Genomic DNA, 20,831 nt, shown 5'->3' with positions numbered 1-20,831 from the left:
TGACTCCGTGGGTGCTCCGGGGCTGGAGCACCCATGGGGAAAAATTGGTGGATGTTTAGCACCCACCAGCAGCTCCCCGCCCCGCCCCCTGCCCAGCTCACCTCTGCCTCCGCTCCGCCTCCTTCCCTGAGCGCACCGCCGAGTCCTGCTTCTACCCCCTCCCAACGCTTGCGCCGTGAAACAGCTGTTTCGCGCGGCAAGACTGGGAGGGAGGGGGGAGGAGGAGGAATGCGGCATGCTTGGGGGAGGAGGCGGGGCCAGGGCGGGGATTTGGGGAGGGGTCCAATAGGGGCAGGAAGGGGGCGTAGTCGGGGCGGGGTTGGGGCTGGGGGGGGGTGCGAGCACCCACCAGCGCAAACGAAAGTTGGCACCTGTGCGTCATAGCCTTGATTTTGCCCAGCTCGTTCAAAATTGTATGATCAATGCATTTTATTTTCCCTTTTGTTGCTAAGAACAAAAACAGCACCCCGAACCTGGCGCCCCCCAAGCCTGGCATCCCATGCGGTCGCCTGCCCTAAATTCGACCCTGGTGCAAACCTCCAATATGATTAACGAGGTGTCTGGAGTGGGAGACAGAGGCACATCAACCACTCAGGCTCCCTCTTCAGAGATGAAGAAAGCACATGAAGGGTCATGCATCTGCGCCTCTGAAGCAACAACGAATGACGGTACAGGGAAGATCAAAGAAGGCGACAGCAGAAACCCAGGACTTCTCCTTCCAGGAAGCCACAAAGGACTGTCTGCATCTCTGCTGAGAATGAAGCATAGGCTGAGAGTCTACGGTGGCCTTGTGTCTAAGCACTTTGCCACTAGTGATCAGTGCCAAGGAGGTTGGCAACAAAAAGCCGCTGTAAGTCCCAGGCCCCTGTGGCTCTGGCACTGCCCGACACCAAGTCCCCAGGCCCCTGTGATATTTCTGCTTTGGGAAAGGGAGGAATGGGCAGGCAGGGGGTGAGCTGGGAATACTGCTACTGATACGTTATTGATTTCAAACAACCAAACCATCCTTGGCCTCTACAAACTGCACACTGCTACTGTATGCAAGGACTATTCCCCTCGCCACTCAGTGTACTTGCTACACCTGTCTGGCCTCACCCCCTGCAAGCTCTCTGGGGCAGGGACTGTCTCTTACTAGATGGCTACATAGCAAACAGCATAATGAAGCTTCAATCTGGTTGGGGCCTCCAGCCACGACTGCAATGTAACTAACAATCAGCATTTCAGGTGGGAGTTTGAAAATTATTTTCTGGCAGGCGGATGCTTTGGTGCTTTACATAGAAATTGGGCAAGGGCTTGGCACAGCTCAGTTCAGGGCTGTGTGTAGGGTACGGGAGGCCTTTCTTTGGCTCTCTGCTCCTGCACCCATCCTCCTGACAGTGCAGGAGCAGAGATCCTAGGAGAACCCTCCTGAACACTACATGCTGCACTGACCTAAACTGTGCCAAGCACCTGCCCCGTTTTTATATAAAGTGTAACACGTAGAGGCTTTTTGAAGCTGGCCTCGGCTCCTCCTACAGTGGGGTCCTGCAGTGTATTTATCTCCAGCAGTCAGCTGCCAAGGCACTGAACTCCGCAGAGTTGGGACCTCACAGATTGGCATTCTCTGCAAAGACAATACTCACAGTGCAAGCTTTCAGAGCGACGGAGCACACAATAGAGCGAAAGCCAAAGAAAACGTCTCTCTCCTTTCTGTCCCCAGCAAACAATCTGCCGGAGAAAGCACTCTGCATTTACTCCGAGAATGATTCTTTGTATTCAAAAACCCAGTCATTCAAACCCATTCCCTCTAAAATCCACACAACACCTGCACAACCACTAGCATTTGTCCACAGTCACAACAGCCTAGTGTCCTTTGTCACATTTTGCAATGTGGGAAACCCAAGCTGATGAGACCTGCTGGCTGGAGATTACACCCCACTTTAATAGTTCTCAACGATGCCACGAAAAAACAATTTTAGATTGAAAACACTGGCATGTTATCCAGGCTTATCTGTGACCGTCACAACACAGCAGCCCATAAACAGACAAAGAAAACCCTGCATCTCTGCTAACTTAGAGCAATTAGTTACACTAGAAATTGTTTCCGTACAGCACTTGGCTTCTAATTTGCTTTGGGTCTGCTTTGAATTTCCCTGTGACAATAGCAGTGAGGCTCTCAGGCAGCACATTAACAATGTCCAGCAGCGAGACAAACTTCAGGCCACGTAGGCAGCACATTATTGAGTGACTAAGTTTGAAAAATAAACCTAATCCTACCTTCATATTTCTCCAGAGGGGATCCATGTCGCGGCTGAGTGCAAACCCTTGCTCTGAGTGCTAGCATCCATTGCAGTCAGACTGAAGCAATGGCGCCCAATTAGTGCACCCTACCAACTCTGCTATTCACAAGCAAATGCTGCTAGCCGAAATACCAGATGGACAATCCCTGGGAACTAGAGAAAACAAGGGGGGGGGAAGGGCCCCTTAACTTCACACTGAAGCTACTGAAGCGAGCGGCGAACAGCCAGCACTGGGCACTGGACACGCCACCTGTATTTTAACGCTGCAACAACAGCAGGGAAAAATGTCCCCACTAAAACCTAAGGCGATATTGCATGGCAAGGCAAGAAACTAACTGCCCCCAAGTACACAAGTGCTTTGGAGAAAGCCGATTCTGATCTTTCAGGGGGAAGGGAAAGCAAAACTCCTCTTCCACCTCCTAAAACAAAGATGTCCAGACCCTTCGAAACACATGATGGAATTCACAGAGATGGAATTCACCTGTGACCTTTTCATGTGTCAGAAGCCAGGTATTTCATAGCATAGTCTCTCACAGAAGCCTCATCATAACTTGTCAGTTATGAGTAACTTCCTCTTTAGATAGATGATTCATTCATAGAATCATAGAATCATAGAATATCAGAGTTGGAAGGGACCTCAAGAGGTCATCTAGTCCAACCCCCTGCTCAAAGCAGGACCAATTCCCAGCTAAATCATCCCAGCCAGGGCTTTGTCAAGCCGGGCCTTAAAAACCTCCAAGGAAGGAGACTCCACCACCTCCCTAGGTAACGCATTCCAGTGTTTCACCACCCTCATTCATCTAGTACTCCGCTCCCCGCAAATGAAGAATTTTGCATCTCCATGCTGAATTTGGAGTTCTGTCTGGGTTAAATTAACTAGCAGAAACTGAACTAACCAAGATCCTGATATATCTGGTAAAAGAAACCTAACTAAGTAGATCAGATCTTCAGGCAATGCTGCAGGAGAGATATACACACTTGGAGTAGTGTGAATCGCTGGGTCGGTAACATGGTCGCCTCATCCCCTCTTAACAGGGAAGGTAATGACATTAAAATTACTAGCCTCCCTACATCCAGTCATCCTGCTCATCTTCTGAGTTATTATGATGATGATGCGTTATCTGCACTGCCTAGGAGGCCTCGCCAGGGACCAGGCCCTGTCCCCCGGTGCTAGGCGCTGTACAAACATACAACAGGAAGCTGACAATCCAAATATAAGGCAAGCGACAGCGGGTAGATGCAGACACCAGACAGGCAAGGATGTACAAGGGAACAATGAGGCAGTATTGATCAGCATGACAGCCTGAGGTCTCAGCACACCAGTGGACTAACAACTGTCAAGTTTTTTGTAGGCATCATGGCAAAGGAGAGTTTTAAGGAGGGATGTGAAGGAGACGAACAAGGTAGCTTTGTGGATGTTTACAGGGAGCTGTGTGTGAGGGGCAGCATGGTAGAAAGCATCATGACGCTTGTTTGATAATTTAATAGGTCGGCTATGGAGGCTGGCATCATGGGCCGATCGGAGGCAGGAGTTGACATCTTGATAGTTATGACAATACCCATCCTGTAGCCACGATGGGCATGTCTGTCCATAGTCCACTGGCCAGTTCCCAGAAAACTTGACTTGCCTTAGTCAGCAAACCTACCCCATGTCGGCAGTTGTGCGCTCCGCCATGGCCATGTAATCACAGAAAGACATGGGCTGGCCGAGCCGTGGGATTGGTGATTTTATCAGGGCTAAACAAGGAGAGACGCTCTCCTTCTGAGGGATCTGTGTCACCACCTTTGTGCACTTTTATAATGTGCAGACAGAATAAAGTCCAGTTCAGTGATGTATAAAACTTGGTGCTTTACAAGGGACAATTGCGCAAAGCTGAAAACAATTATGAGCCAAATCAACGGGGAGGAAGAATTAAATCCGAAAAATGTAAATGATAATTGGGAAGCAGATAACACGCCTTCAAGAGTTTGAAAAGACCTGACTGAGGAGCTCACTGGGCTGTTAATGTCGCGTTTCAATAAGCTTTGAAACCCTGGGGAAGTTCCAGAAGACTGGAAGAAAGCGAATGTTGTGTCAGTATGTGATAGACTCAAGGCACACAACAAAGGCCTGGTCCCCACTAAGTCCCCACTTCGGACTAAGGTACACAAATTCAGCTACGTTAATAACGTAGCTGAATTCGAAGTACCTTAGTCCGAACTTACCGCGGGTCCAGACGCAGCAGGGAGGCTCCCCCGTCGATGCCGCGTACTCCTCTTGCCGAGCTGGAGTACCGGCGCCGACTGCGAGCACTTCCGGGATCGATTTATCGCGTCTTAACCAGACGCGATAAATCGATCCCAGAACATCGATTGCCTGCCGCCGGACCCTCCAGTAAGTGTAGACGTACCCAAAGAGAAGGTTAAGAGATGGATTGATTACAATTCATAAGTACCTACATGGGGAACAAATATTTAATAATGGGCTCTTTAGCCTAGCAGAGGAAGGTTTAACACAATCCAAGGGCTGGAAGTTGAAGCTAGACAAATTCAAACTGGAAATAAGGTGTCAATTTCTAACAGTGAAAGTCTCCATCACTGACAATTTTGAAATCAAGCTGGGAGGTTTTTCTAAAAGCTCGGCTCTAGGAATTATGTTCTCTGGCCTGTGTCATGCCGGGTGTCAGACGAGATGATCACAACGATCCCTTCTGGCCATGGAATCTCTGAACCTATCACTGACTCACCTTAGGATATGTGGAACTGAAGCAACCCGCCACTGCTTTGAGTGGGGCTTGGGTACACAGAAGGTCTGTCGATTCTTTGGAGTTCATCCTCTTTTAAAAGACTAGAAACAGCCCCGCCAGTTTAGAAGCAAGCTAAGACTTGGGGTAACCAGGGGAATGGGGCTGGAGACAGCAGGAGACATGGTTTGGGACCTGGGACTTTAATAGGACATCCCAGCCTGTATAACTAGGCCTTTGATATGCAAATGGAAGCCTTGTGAGCTACACCCCCTCTGTCCGAATTGGGGAGGGTCAAGCTCCGCGGCCAGACTGTCGGTTTGTTTAATTCCCATGCCCCGGCCAAGTGGAGCAAGAAGCGGCTGCCAACAGGTGAGCATTCCTGTGAGTTCAGGGTTCAGCCTGTCCCATTCACATTGCAAAATCATGGCGAAGAACGCCTTCCAGAGAGCGTAGCTTGATTCCATGAACAGGGTACTTGACACTGTCCAGGAGAGGCCACGGTCAGCAACAAACTCAAGCTGGGGGGCGTGCACTTCTCGATGGGTTTCTTGGGAGTGAAGCTGAGAAATCCCTCAGCCCAGAGAAAAGAGAGGATGCTTTAGTGCCATTAGGGAGGTGGCTATAAAAGTTCTGATTTCCTGCATGTTTAGATTCCATTTTGCTCAGAAAGCCTGCCTGTCACTGACCTTCACAGACACAACTACGGTCTGTACAAGAAGGGAGGGATGGGGGCACACGGAAATATTTACATTGAGGATCTCAGCTGACCTGAAAGTCTTGGGGAAGAGAAGCTGGCAAGGGCAGAGGGGTTCAGCTCTTTTGCAGTGTATCAAGGAGTCTGAAGCTGGATCTATGTGAACTAAACAAGACAGCATATAGGCACTCCTGGAAATGTAAAGATAATACCAAGCGGGAGGTGGAAGAGGTAGCCTGGCTACTGAGAAGAGCTGTGTGTTGGCTGAGAACCCTGCTACTGAGCAGATACCACCACAACCTCCTCTCCCCATCAGTCTCCAGCTGCAGGGAACTGGACCCTCTGTGAGCTGCAAGAGGCCCACAGAGCAAGATTCAGTCAGTCCTGGAAGAGACGCTCTGGGAGAGGGAGGCAAATGGAGTCTTTGGTGAAAGACAGGAGGCAGGGAGAGGGGGGAGCAGCAGCAGCAGACACTTGGGATCAGGTTCGTGATCAAGTGCGAGTCACGGGAATTCTGTGCATGCGTTTCGCTGCACTGGAAATGTCAGGGAGCGTCTTCTCTAGGTGTGTGGTCTGACCGAGCAGTTGGTCATTGCGAGGCGTGGGTGCTATGGCCTGTGCACCAAGACTGCCTGAACCAGAGACTTCCTTGTTTTCAGCTGTTAGAGTTCCTTGGGTGTAGCACCGCAGCACCCCTGCCTGTGATGCAGCGAGGTCTTTGGATGGTGGGTTAAATAGCACTCGATGGACAAAAACGGTTAGTCCCACATCTGAGCCACGCAGCACGAGGACAAAGAAAAGCCCGGAACATTGTGAAGTCTCTAACTGCAAGCTTTGCTAAGACAGGAGAGTGGCAAGGAGCGAGCAAAGGCTTATTTCCTTTGGGATGTGAGTTCAGCATTGCAGCTTGTAACAGACCGCCTTGAGGAAACAGCCTGGAAGCTGATGGAGCTGACAATGAATTCTTGGAGGAAGATCAACACTGCAGAAATCTCTGGTCACTAATTTGGCAAAACATAATGCCCTTGCTGAGCTGTGGCAGGCTGGATTTAATCTTTCAATAATTCCTTTTTGTTATAAATCAGAATCACTGTTTAGAGAGACGTCTAAGAACTCTACATACAATGCTCCATCTTGTTAAACCCGAGGCAGGGAGTTATCTACCAGGTCAATAACTTAGTCAGAGACAGTCAACTTGAGCAAGGCGGTTTATAGGCCTTAGAAGAGAACTTTTCCAATAAGAACTAGAGGGCAGAAATAGCGGAGAGCTCCTGTTGCGTGGATCAAACCTTCCACCCCCAAGCCTGTTCACTCAGCAGCACTGGGTAGAATAGTGACTGACTTTCAAACCCACCAGGTTGACGATAAAAGACGCCAATAAACCTCCTCCGAGAGCACATCTCGGTGGGACGCCTGATTGTACACCGAAACACAGACTGTAACTGAGGGAGATGACAAGAGAGAAAGAGGACCTGACACCAGAGACTGTCTCACAGAGATGCTGCCTGGCTAAGAGGGGTGAAAGAACCCAAGGGGACTCCATCTAGATGAGCTTCGCAGACTGGCAGACTACAGGTGTTATGCAGACTACTTATTTATGTTAATCTGAGCTTTTTCCTCTATCCTGAGTCAATCTCCTGAGTCTCAAGTTGCTGTTAATTAGACCCCCTGAGTCTCAAGCTGCTGTTTGGGATTTTCATGCAGAACGCCCGGAAGAGAGAACACCATCCAGGGCTAAGCAGAGGGCGAGGGAGAGCAGGCTACATGTTTATCCCACGATGGACTCTTGATCAAAAGGCATGGTGCCAGAGGCGACGCGTGGGGGGTGTCCCAGTTTGTAGCCGTTACCCTCGTGGGAATAAGGCTTATTTGCGGAGTTTCTTCTTTGACTCTATGCTTTTCGCTGCCGCTCTCTTTGGTTCTCATCTCATTTACAGAGCTGGGAACCTGATCGGCATTTAAAGACAAGTAACTCGAAGGCTGATCTAGACTCCTGCATGCAATGAAAGGTGGCTCAGAGTTTGAAAACTCTGGGCCGCTGCCCACTCCTGGCTGGCAGGCTCCCTTCCGGCTGTCTGTCTACGGTTCATCTATAGTCGTGGTTCTCAACCAGGGGTACGTCTTCCAGGGGTCCATCAACTCACCTAGAGATTTGCCTGGTTTTACAACAGGCTCCATAAAAAGCACTCGCGAAGTCAGTCCAAACTAACATTTCATCCAGACAGTGACTTGGTTATACTGCTCTATAGACTATACACTGGAATGCAAGTACAATAGTTCTATTCCAGTTGATGTATTTTATAATTAGATGGTAACAATGAGAAAGTCGGCCATTTTTCATTATTAGTGTGGCTGTGACGCTTTTGCATGTTTATGTCTGATTTTGTGAGCACGTAGTTTTTAAGTGAGGTGAAACTTGGGGGTACGCAAGACAAATCAGACTGCAGAAAGGGGGACAGTTGTCTGGAAAGACTGAGAGCCACTGATCTACAGCACCTCTTGTCTTTGTGCCTAGGGGAAGGGCTGAGTAGCAGAGAGCAGTCCCCTCACTGCAGCCAGAAGCAGAAAGTAGCTGGAGGGGCAGAACCACCAACTGTAGCCGGGGCTGCTAGCTAGAGCAGGGGTTCTCACAAGAACATTTTTGGTGGCCACAGAGTGCGGCCACCAACTAGTGCTGGTGGCAGCTCTGACAAGTTTTCCTAAAATACTTAACTTCTGGAAAAACAATTAATTGTGCACATATAGCTGTCCAAATCATTGTAATTTATTTATGTAGTGTTTTCTTTTCAGACTCAATAATAAAAATAATGTACAATTGTTTCTATTCATTACTGGACCTAAACAGAATAGAAACAAAATAAGGTGCTTTGGGGGAAGGGATAGCTCAGGGGTTTGAGCATTGGCCTGCTAAATCCAGGGTTGTGAGTTTAATCCTTGAGGGGGCCATGTAGGGATCTGGGGCAAAAATCTGTCTGGGGATTGGTCCTGCTTTGAGCAGGGGGTTGGACTAGATGACCTCCTGAGGTCCCTTCTAACCCCAATATTCTATTCTACACTTTGCATGTTCTTCTCTTTTTTGTTGTTGTTTCTTTTGCTTTTTTGGTTGCTGGGTTGTTGTTTTTTTTGAGACTTGCGAGCTTCTATGTCTGCTCCTGTGAAAACTGATATTTGTAGATTTGTTAATATCATTTTTCACAGCAGACTTACTCAGCCCCGGCAAGCCGGGGAACAAATTAAGCTCTGAATGGAGAGGTGGGTAGGGAGGCATTGGGGGCCATGGCTGATGGGGGTGGTGGTGAGCCTGGGGCTGGAGCCCGAAGCCCTGCGGCTGGAACTCGAAGCCCCGTGGCCGGAGCTGCTGCCCAACGCCCCAGGGTTGAAGCCGGAAGCCTGAGCCCCACTGCCCTGGGAAAGGGGGAACACACAGTGGCTGCCTGCTCCTCTGGTGTTTGTGGCTCCAGAGGGGGGCAGGGCCCAATCCCTACTGGTGGCCCCGGGGAAGGGGGTGAATGCTTTGCAACCGCCCCCAATCACTGCCCAGGAGGGTGTGGCACAGGAAATACCCGCGGTGGTCGCATGGAGCCATAGTGGCTGCATTTGAGAAACACTGAGCTAAAGGCTGACAAGAAAGATCCCCAACCCGGGGGGTCGAGGACATCACCTTCCCATTTTCCAGCAGCAGAATGAACTGGGTGCTGGTTGTCTCACCAGCGAGATGTCCCTGAAACTTGCTGGTGGGGACTCCAAGTCCTGCTGTCCAGAACGTCCTCTGGTGAGGAGGTGCAGTCTTCTGTCTTGGAGGAATCTGGTTACTTTTTCAAAGCCTAGTTTTCAAATTCCAAAGTCTAGATAGCAAGCCCACCCCCTGAAACGGGCGAGAGCGTTCACCCCACAGGACAGCCAAGCCCCGCACAATCAGAACCAATGAAACCAAGCCATGCAGCACAAGGGAGCCCCTCGCCAGGCGCAGGCACGTCCGTGGCAGCCCTGCACTTTCTAACTTCTCATGCCAAGGGTTTCCAGACACCCCGCGATCACAGCGGCTACATTTACACTGGAGTGCAAAGATCGTAAAGCATTAGCAAACAAAGGGAGAGGTCAGTTCACATTAGTGGGCGGTTGCTGCTATATTAAAAGACAGATAGTTCAACTCTGGGCTTTAGAGAGCATGCAAACGCGCCCACACACAGAGAGTCCTTTGGATTGTGTCTGAGCACGGACAGCACACAAGCTTCACCCTGAATACACACAGACCAGTGCACACGAGCTCCTGAATGGAGAGCCTTGTTCTCAACCGCCTCAATCCAATGGCATGCTGGACGCTTGGTACTTACAAGAGCATTTTCAGTGTCTGTTTGCTGCTGAAAGCAGGGGAGTGTGTATTTGATTCAAAGGGAAAATGCAGAGAACTGCTCCCGAGAGCGGAGTCTGGCCCACATGCAGCTGTGAGCTGATGTCAGCCGGGGCCCCCGGCCCCGTTTCAGCCCATAGAAGGAGTGACACTTGCTGGCAGATGGAATGTACACCCACATTAGCATTCCTACAGGGACAATGGGGAGGAGCTGCCCTATAGATTACAGGCTGGCTGTCCCCCCCTCCGTCACTGAAACCTCCTTCCCTGGCCAGCCCTTTGTTTGCTGACTCACAAAGGAGAGTGGTGTCTGTGTTCAGAGTCCAAGGCATGAGAAACCCTGCACGAGGGGGGTATGTCACTCACACACCCAGGGGATGGGGGCTCCCAGACCAGGGAGGCGGGAGGGGAAGGAGCAGCACAGACAGGCCATCAGGAGGGGATGGAGGATGCTCTCCAGGCACAGCACAAAACTCCAGTGGGGAGAGGGCTGTGCATGAGACAGAGAGCCCAGCTGTCTTGGAGGGCTGGGAGTCTCCACAAGACAGACCCCCGGAGAGAATCCTGGTGGGGTGGGGGCAAGGGATCCTGTGACAGAACGAACCCCACAAAGGATCTGACTGGGGACCCAGAGAATCCCATAGAGGTAGGGACAGATTAACCTTTTGTGGGCCTGACTCCAAACATATTTGTGGGCCCCCATGGAGGCAATGGCGCATGGCACGGGGGTGGGGGGGGGTCGGTCCCCAGAGCGAGGGGCCAGCCAGGGGCAATGGTCTCAAGTTGCAGTGGGGGAGGTCTAGGTTGGATATTAGGAAACACTATTTCACTAGGAGGGTGGTGAAGCACTGGAATGGGTTCCTAGGGAGGTGCTGAAATCTCCTTCCTTAGAGGTTTTTAAGGCCCGGCTTGACAAAGCCCTGGCTGGGATGATTTAGTTGGGGTTGGTCCTGCTTTGAGCAGGGGGTGGGACAAGATGACCTCCTCAGGTCCCTTCCAACCCTGATATTCTATGATTCTATTTTAGCCATGGACCTAGCCGAGGTGTCAGCTGCATTCATTAAGGCTTGCAGGCAAGTCTTTGTCACTAGCTTGTCCCTCTTTTACAATGTCCTTAAACTCCTGTCTAGCCTGGTGAGGCAGTTTGACTGATGAAGAGCATCACTCTGTCCCATGTTAGAAAATTGCATTTGGCTAGTAGGGTTTGGAAATTAGTCACTTGCAGCTGGAGTGATGCAGAGGAATGGGACTGTCTCTCAAACAGCTCCAGTTGTTTGGGATCTTTCAGTGGATCTTGGCCAAGTTGGGATTACTTGAGATCTGGGTTTGGGGGGGTGAATAAAAGTATTAGACCCCCAAAAGTGGCACCTGCATGGACACAGATGATGACTTTCCTGCCTGGGTGAATTCCACATCCCAGGCCACTGCTCGGTTCGCCTTCCATTCTCCACTTGAACCAGAAATCACAGGACTCAAGCACTGTGTCCTACAACAATCTCTGAGAGTGGTGTCAGGCCCAGAAGAGCCAGAGTCGAACACCCCCATTTGGGTCAAAACCCGACCATCCAGCGCTCTGTCCAGCAGACGGGCAACTCCAAGACTTGGGCAGAGAAGTCAGCACCACGTGAAGAAGTGCAGGTACAGACAGCTCATGCGAGGGTTGTCAGCAGACACTACACTGCTAGTTTCTATCCTGCTGGCACAGGTGGGAAGAGGGAACCCAGGGGGGGTCGTGGGCCTGCCCTGCCCTTTGTGCCCTTGTGGCAGCACATGGGGGGGCCAAGGGGGAGCATGCACAGCCTCATGGGGGCTGCTAAAGAATCTGGCTTCGTGCACTTGAGGCATGTATGCACCAACACTGGGATCCACACGGACACATACTCAGAGAAGCCACCCCCACCCTTCCTCCCCTCAGCAGGGGCAGGATGGGAAGCCTCCTCTTCTACTCAGCCCAGCACATGCCCAGCCTTTGTCAGGCACCAAGAACTGCCGTTATAAAGGAAGTGCAGACAAGGGGAAACATTCAGCTTGGCGTTAGCTGCATCCTCTGAGGAGTGGGGAGGGAGGGAGAAGGAATCCAGCCAGCCTAGTGTGCGAGCGGCCTGCGGCCTGGCCAGCTCAGGCTGCTTCACCACACAGACCTCTTCTCCAACTGCTTGTCCTTGGCCTCTAATAAACCCTTCAGGCAATTCTGGTTTGCTCAGCGATTCCCACCCCTGGGGAGGGGCTGCACCTCCTAACACGCATGCTGCAAAGGGCTCTGGGACACTGACTGCTGGAATCATTCACCCACCCAACCTTTAATGGCCTAAGTCAAGTCAGGACCGAGAGTAGGATCCAAAGGACAGGTCTTTAGGGGTCTGCCAAGTGGGGCAGCACTGCCCTGCTCTCACACCCTGCACCCAACACCCCAGTGAGCACTTGCCCACCACAGGAAGCCCTCAGCTGGGACAGCAGCCGGCAGATTTCCTGAGGTGGAATTCACCTCTCTCATTGGGCAGCAAGTATGTGCATGGGCCAACCACACAATCCCTCCATTCTTCTGGCACCCGCCATATTCTGCAGCACAAGGAGACGCTCGACCCCACAGAGCATGCGGCCTGACTGCTCACCTCCAGAGCACGTGATCTGGCACACTGCAGGGTCTTTATGGGGAAGAAGACCAGGGATGCTGCTAATCGCAGCCTCCTGCCACTGCCCCATCCAGGCTCAGGCTTATCAAGAAGGCCTTTAGGGGTCAGGGAGCCACCAGCAGGAGCAGAAGGTGGTTGTGTGAGATCAGAGAGGCCCGGCAATGGAAGAGAGTAAATTAATTTAGACTGAACTTCCGTTCTTCCCTCTCCACATCATACCATGCCTTTCACTTTGCCTTTGCGTTTGGCAGGCAGAATGGGTTTGAGAGAGAGATCTAATGTAATCATCTCATGAAACTTTCAAACTGTTCCGTCACGTTTTCATTCACCAATGCACCTGCAGAGCTTGTAAGACAAGCTTCCATCCCCAGCCTGGCTCAGCTGCAAATGTAACCCACACACCTCCTGGGTGTGGTGTTCTGTCCCATCTAGTGGCACCGAGACTTCTTAGGGTACGTCTATACTTACCTCCGGGTCCGGCGGTAAGCAATCGATCTTCTGGGATCGATTTATCGCGTCTTGTCTAGACGCGATAAATTGATCCCGGAAGTGCTCGCTGTCGACGCTGGTACTCCTGCGCCGCGAGAGGAGTACGCGGAGTCGACGGGGGAGCCTGCCTGCCGCGTGGGGACCCGCGGTAAGTTCGAACTAAGATACTTCAACTTCAGCTACGTTATTCACGTAGCTGACATTGCGTATCTTAGTTCGAAGTGCGGGGTTAGTGTGGACCAGCCCTATGAGAGAGATTAATGAGTCTGTTTTACAGCCTTAGCTAACAGCCATATGGTTTTTAGCTCTTGTGGTAGAGGCTCATGATTTAGCTCCAGAGGCCGGAAGTTCGATCCTGCCCGCCGACGACCGGGGTCTGTTGGCGTTACAAGTGGGGACTCATCTGGGATTTCAACTGGGGAGACTCTGAAGCTTGGGACGTGCTTCCTCAGCTAGGGGAAGTATGTAACCTCACACACCTTCTGGGCGTGGTGTTCTGTCCCATCTAATGGCACCGAGACTACTTAGCGAGAGATTGAGGAATCTGCTTTACAGCCTTAGCTAAGGGCCACATGGCTTTTGGCTCACGCATTTAGTTCCAGAGGTCCCAGGTTCAATCCCACCCGCCGACAACCGGGGTCTGTCGGCGTTACACGAACAGACCTGAGTGTGCTGTACCACTTCTTACAACCCACGCCACAGCCCTGCAGGACACTAGGCAAAAGGGGATTTTTCTACAAAGGGACGGCATCTCCTGAGACACAAGCTACCTGGACTCTAAATAAGGGGCTAAACAAGTGTTTAAAGGGTACAAATGCCCTGTTAATCATTCAGCGGGTAAGGAAATAACAGAACATGGATCATACGGAACATCCTATGCAGTTCAGAATGGCAGAGCTCTCCAAGCCAAGTCATTGCAGGTCAGATTGTGTTTAGCTGCTGCACAACACGTTACTATAGCAGTGGTGGTAGTCTCCCCTCGGAAGGAAGGGTAGTGCAGTGGTTAAAATAACAGGAGACATGGGATCCACTCCTAGTGCTGCACAGACGTCCTGGGACACCGCACCAGTCGCTGCCCTTTTCCATGCCTTGGTTTGCCCAGCTGGGGAGAGTGATCTGCTGCTACGGGCACCAGTGGCTGTGCAGCGCCACCCAGGACTAAGCATCGTTGTCCCTGGAGCCGTCAGACTCCTCTCTCCGGTCTCTGGGTGCTGTTCTGTGATATCCTGGCGCTCCCTCCACAACACTGCCATGATATTCTGCTCTCAGTGGGTGCCTGTAACCTCCCCTCAATGAAGGAGCAAGGGCAGAGCATAGCCCGGGCTGGGGGAACACGCCTGTGCAGAGACTGTCACCAAACAACCACCCGGCAACAACCTGGGCCACTTCCTCTTCACCCCTTCGTGCTGGAGCCTGTTTCTGAATGTTTTTGTGTTTAGCAGCATTCACACGCACCACCCCCCCGAACACCTCTGCCTGCCAAGGCCATTCAGAGAGACGGCGTCTAAGCGGCGCCTACATCTGGTACAGCTTAACTGGAAGGGTCTGATTCTTTCTGGAATTTGAGAACTTCAATACCCAGTGTTTGTACAACTGGGAAATAAATAGAACACGGATTCATTTGCCTTTGACACTTGCCAAGGATTTTAAAATGTACATGGAAACTCTTCCTGTTTCTGCATCGGCGACCTCAGAAACTAACCCGCCCCAAGCCCCCGATGGCAGGCAGACTGTGTTCACGTCGAAGCAAAGGGGTGAGAACTCTGGGTACTCCAGGCTCCTGTACAATGTGCACGGCACACGGCCTCCCCTCCAACTCACTCCCTATGGGCCTCACCAACGGGGTTGCCAACCCTCCAGGATTATCTGGGAGTCTCCAGGAATTAAAGACTAATCTTTAGTTAAATATTATATCATGTGATGAAACCTCCAGGAATACATCCAACCAAAATTGGCAACCCTACTCTCCAGCCAGCTGCCATCACCCACGAGGTTCTGGGCACTATGTTCTCAGACCTGGTTTCGTTGCACAGACTTGTCCAGAACAGAGAACTGGCTCTTTTTATGGTTGCAGGTGAAGGGGCTGCATGCCACATTAACACATGTAACTGTCCACAACATGAAGTACATGGTATTCAGAAAAACACCAGCACTGCCATGGCCTTGAAGCCTCCTCTGTGCTGAAAGCCAGGACACCAGAACTCTGGTCCCTTGGTCTCCAGGCCAACAGCTCAAGGACCCTTCTGTCCAATCAAGACCCTGATGCTGACTGTAAGGATGTGCCCACCATATCGGGCCTGGAGGTTAGAAGAATTAGACCAGAGGAAAACTATGGGGTCCTTCCCCCTATTCCCCAGTGGAAATGTCCTTTCCTGGGCACAGACCTTCCCCTACTCAAAGCTCAGCGCTTTGTTTCCTCACCTTGTCGAAGAATTCGTACAGCCTGACTGTCCCTCCAATCCGACTCCTGGTGTCATCCAGTCGGGTGCAGAACTCCTCCAGCTGATTTCTAGATGTTTGCAGCTTGAGTCCATAAACACGCACGTCTGCAGAGGAAAAATCTTCCCACCTGTCCAGCTTCTTTAACACTTCCTGTCCCCTTCTACAATATTCCTGGAAGAAAATGTCAGTTGTGGATCAGTGTGCTGCACTGGAGACCTGGAAACAGAGACCCTGGGAGACTTCCAAAGCCCCTGGGAACCATTAGGACTAGCTAAACCTAGCATGGCACAGAGATGCAAAACAGTAGCTCTCTCGGGCAATCATGCTTTAAAAGCACCCCATTACATTGTGAAGCTCAGATTAGATGCAGTGAATCGGTAGCTTTAGCATAAAAGGCCTGCATGACAACAGGCTACTTAGGATCAAGGAAATTGAAGTGTTTCAAGAACCATGTGCGTTCAAAAAATCCATGACACATCCTGGACATTTCTGTAAACATTCCCGTCCCATGAACAGACATGTGACTTATCCACTGAGCTGTACGCACAATAACTGTCTCATAGGTGGCTTGGAAGCGGTGAGCTTTTCAGAGGGCAGCCCTGGCTTGGAGAACCAGAACCAGGAAGGTGTTTTATCCACACAAGCAGGGTCTGAATGAGCTCTCTCCTGACACCTAACGGTGAACCGGGGCGGGGAGGGAGGGAAAGACTTCAGGAGAAGCCCGTATTTGAACAGACAGATCTACTCTGCCCAGGGGCACAGCAGATGGACCTGCTTTGCCAAAGTATCGATTTTGGCTGGTCTGGGGTTACAAGTCACTTCAGTTTTGAACGCAGGAGTAATGAAAAGTTGTTATCTGGATTGTAAGAGTAAAGGGCAACAGAACTGTACTTACCATCTCTGAACTCTGGGCCTCCGCTGACTGCGGACTACCAACCGTGCAGGGCCTTCCCTAACTATTCTGGGGCCCTATGCACCCCCCTCACCCCCCGCGGGGTGTGTGTGGGGGGCTCAAGGCCTCTGCTGGGAGGGGAGCAAGGAGTGGGCCCCAGGCCTCCGCGAGGGGGGGAGTGGGCCCCAGGCCTTTGCGGGGGGGCAGGGCTGGCTTGGGGGGCAACTACCCCCCCAGCACTCACCAGCGGTGCAGCTGGAGTCGGGTCACTGCACTCCCGCCGCCGGGCAGGGAAGGGGCAGGGAAGGGGCAGGGGCAGGGAAGGGGGCCCTGGGGAAGAGCCGGAGAAGGGCTGAAGCAGCACGGAGTTGTGCAGAGCACCAGGAAATTTGGTGCCCCAAATTTCCTGGTGCCCTACGCAGCTGTGTGCTTTGCGTATGGGTAAGGACGGCCCTGCAACCATGAGTGGCGTATTGAAGGGACATTCATTCATTGGACTTTCACACCGAAAGGTGGGAAACTGAGGCAAAGGACACTGCCCAATGTACTGTGGAGTGGGTGTTCACTTAAGGAGTACATGCTTTGGAATCGGTGTTGCAGTATTTTCCCAAATTAATGCCGTTTCCTCTCACTTCAATAATAAGTTTTCTTTTGTCATACATGGAGCCAGTGCTTGCCAGGGGTGGTGTTTAGTTTTCTCAGATTACTGGGTGGGGGCTCGAGCCAGTTCTGTTTTGCAATGTTAAGAGGACCCCTGGCTATTGAACCCGGCGCTGGTTGCTGCTGAAACCACTTAGCAGAAGGGTTACAAATATATGGACAGTATGGAAAGAGTCCTGGAGCGAGTGATGGGCAAAGGAAAGGAGGTGGTGCGGGAGGCAGACACCGCTGGCAGTTTGGAGAGGGGACAGGGGAATGTGACAGGAGGCATCATGAAGGGCCAAGTGGCGTTGTTGAGGGACACGGATGTGACTTACACAAAGTCTCCCTCTGAAACACATGTTCAATTAAATCCTCAGCCCACGTAGGCAGAGACGAAGGCAGACTCCACTCCACAGCATTCCAGGAGGAATGGTACGATACCTTCAGTCTCTCTCGGAGCTACCCACAAATGTGTTGGTGTCTCCAGCCTTGTGTGTACGGATCACTCTGTTCAAGTGTAGGTCAGAGGTCGTTTAAGCCTGATCTGTGGGATGTGCCCCCAGGACGGTGTCAGCGCACACTATGTATCAGACTGGCAGGCGGCATCCGCTAGCCAATTCCCCCACTATTGTGGCAGGTAGGGGTGTTCTTTCCCACCACAAACTCTTCTGCCCCTGTTTCCAATCCGAGAACACTTACACTGGCAACAAGATCAAATTCCCTGAACTGCTTTTGTGCTCGAAGCAGCAGCTCCAAAGAATCGTCCAGGTCAATCATTTCCTTTAGCTGCTTCCCGCCAACGTTCTCGATCCAAGTGCTGACCTAGGAGAAAAAGGGGAAAGCAGTTGTGCTATTTGTCAGCCAGTGCTGCTGTGCAAGGCAGGCCTTTGTGTGGAAGAGCAGGGAGCTTCTTTGGTGAGGTTGGTCATTTAATCACTGGAAAGAATGCATGAGCATTTCTCCCCAAGTCTCAGCATTTCAGTGTGTGCCTCCTGCTTTACGCATGGACCTTTTCCACGTTAGGTCTCTGGATAATTGCTCTGCTGTTGCTCACAGGGCCTCAGGCATAAGCAAAGTGAGTGGCTGCTTGAGGTCTGTGCTTCTGGGCAAACAGCAGTTGGATGAAAGCTCTGCAACTCCTGGGCTGGTCCTATCTTCCTACTGCTCCTGCTGCCAAAGCTCCATTTGCTGCCACATCTCCTGCTCCCCACTCCAACTTGGGTCTGGCAGAAGGATGAGGAGCAACGGCATCACTGTGAACACAGCAATGGAGTCGCACCTATGTGGTTATGTGGGGCCCTAGGATATCTGCTGTCTTATTTCCTGCACACCGCGCCCAAGATAATCTCCGGTGTCCATGTTATTCCTAGCAGCTCCTCATCACTGACACTGGGCTCATCTCCTCAGGGATAGTCAGACTTTGTCACCTGGCTAAAGACTGTGTTGGTCTTCATCTGCCCTCCCTACAAACACACTCCCTAATCCCATTCCCACCCTGGGGGCTGAGATGGCTCTGCTCGCTCTGAAGGGATGGAATGAGCCCCATCGGCCTCCTCTGAGGTGGGGGAAGGGCTCCTCAGCGGTACCTCCAGAAGAGTTTCTCTGCAGTGCACCATGGGAAACATCATGTGTTTGTGTGCCTGGCCAGGAGGCCTCTGCATTCTAAGGGACTAATCTGATTTCCATCAGTGTGTATCTGAGGGAACCTAACTGACATTAATGGGGTTATACTGGATCAAACCGGTATGAAGGTCACATGCTTGGGGCTGGACTTTCCGAAGTGCTGAGCATACAGAGTATCTGCTGACTTGGTGCTCAGCACATCTGGAAAGCTGGCCCCAAGTCTGTATGTCTCATCAGGACAGGAATGCCGGGTCACTGGATGCTATCAGGTGGGGAGTGCCCGTCTCAACCGGGGCAAAAACTACTAAATGCCAAGTTGCTTGTGGAGTGTTTTTGTGATCCGAAGACATGTCCCTTTGGGACCCTTTTTGTGTTACTTTACTACCACCTGGTTCAAACCCTGACAGAAACTGGGATTAAATACCTGGCCATCTTTGTGGGACATGCCGTCATGGCTAATCACTACAACCAATGACAAACTGGCCTTACCTCCCTAAAACCTTCTTCAAAAGCCTCGAATTCCATCACTAGCTCCAGTTCCTGGATGCGTCTGTTTGACATCATCACCAGTAGGTGGACACCCTCATCCACTCGGTTATAAAGTGTGCTAGCAGCATCCAGAGCGTCTCTGAAAGGGAACACAAGTCCAGTCAGTGTGTATTTCATACCTATATATGACTTGGCTATTGGCAGCCCCTGAGGGTATGTCCATCCAGCAAAGAAAAACCCGCAGTTGGCCTGTGCCAGCCAACTTGGGCTCATTGGGCTGTGGGTCTTTGTAGACCAGGGTTTCTCAAACAGGGGTGGCCGCTTGTGTAGGGAAAGCCCCTGGCGGGCCGGGTCGGGCCGGTGTGTTCACCTGCCCTGTCCGCAGGTCTGGCTGATCGCGGCTCCCACTGGCCGCGGATCGCTGCTCCGAGCCAATGGGAGCTGCTGGAAGCGGCAGCCAGTAAGTCCCTCGGCCCGCGCCGCTTCAGGCAGCTCCCATTGGCCCAGAGCAGCGATCCGCGGCCAGTGGGAGCCACAATCGGCCGGACCTGCGGACGGGGCAGGTAAACACACCGGCCCGGCCCGCCAGGGGCTTTCCCTACACAAGCAGCGACCCATTTGAGAAACCCTGATGTAGACTTCTGGGCTCGGGCTCGAGACTGGACTCTAGGACCCTGCAGGGTGGGAGGGTCCCAGCCACAGGTTTTTCTTTGCTGTGTAGACATACCTTCAGTCACCCTTCATCCAGGAGTTTCTTGTCATGCAAGAACAAAGAACGTCACAATATATATCAGAGAACAGCAGGGCACTTCCACTGCTGCAGCTTACCCTACTACCATGTCACTGCATTCTATTCCGGAACGGAGACAGAGATCCTACCAAGGGGCCGGGGTTCTTTACAGTACTTCGTTCCAAAGCGCACGTGGGCTGCAAGGGGCACTCAACTTTTTGACCCAAAATTGAGATTTTGTACAAATGTGGAACTGAATCAAATGCCTTACTGAAATCCAGGTAAATTATATCCATTGCATTTCTTTTGTCCAAAAAATCAGTTATCTTCCGAAAGAAAGCGATCAGGTTGGTCTGGCACAATCTATCTTTTGTGAAACCACGTGTTTTATCCCAGTTCCCATTTACCTCTAGGTCCTTAACTACTTTCTCTGCAAAATTTGTTCTAAAACCTTGCATGCAACTAACAGGCTGGATCACTTTTTTCCTTTTCTTAAAAACAGGTATTGTACTAACAACCCTTCAGCCACAGGGTCCGACCCCCGAGTTTACAGGTTCGTTAAAAATCCTTGCCTTTGGGTTTGCAATTTCATGTGCCAGTTCCATTAATATTCCTGGATGATTATCCAGGTCTTCTGGATTTAGTACCATCAAGCTGTTTGAGTTCGACTTCAACCCTCAGATGTAGTAATTTCTATTTCCATATACTCATTTCCGTTTCCTACCCTGCTATTATCCCTGAGATCCTCATTACCCTTATTAAAACCTGAGGCAAAGTATTCATGTATGTGTTGGGCCATGCCTAGATTATCTTTAATCTTCACCCTATCCTCAGTGCTTAG

At 51.3% G+C, this 20,831-nt stretch overlaps 1 protein-coding gene across 5 annotated transcripts in view; it reads right to left on the bottom strand.

Annotated features, from left to right (window-relative positions):
* PLEKHG4 (pleckstrin homology and RhoGEF domain containing G4) overlaps window positions 1-20,831 on the bottom strand; it is a 157,306-nt gene that overhangs the window by 32,553 nt on the left and 103,922 nt on the right. For all 5 annotated transcript variants that reach the window (XR_010592651.1, XM_065567563.1, XM_065567564.1 and 2 more), the window contains exons 11-13: window positions 19,261-19,399; window positions 17,848-17,970; window positions 15,594-15,785 (exon numbers count right to left, since the gene is read on the bottom strand). Coding sequence is in view for 4 of the 5 variants with exons in the window: in XM_065567563.1 (XP_065423635.1) it covers window positions 15,594-15,785; window positions 17,848-17,970; window positions 19,261-19,399 (454 nt within the window). In the remaining variant the exon portion in view is untranslated. The remainder of the gene's footprint in view (window positions 1-15,593; window positions 15,786-17,847; window positions 17,971-19,260; window positions 19,400-20,831) is intronic.

This window comes from Chrysemys picta, chromosome 14, assembly GCF_011386835.1.
Source record: "Chrysemys picta bellii isolate R12L10 chromosome 14, ASM1138683v2, whole genome shotgun sequence".
Taxonomy (NCBI): Eukaryota; Metazoa; Chordata; order Testudines; family Emydidae; genus Chrysemys; species Chrysemys picta.
This window is presented reverse-complemented; position numbering and strand designations above follow the sequence as displayed.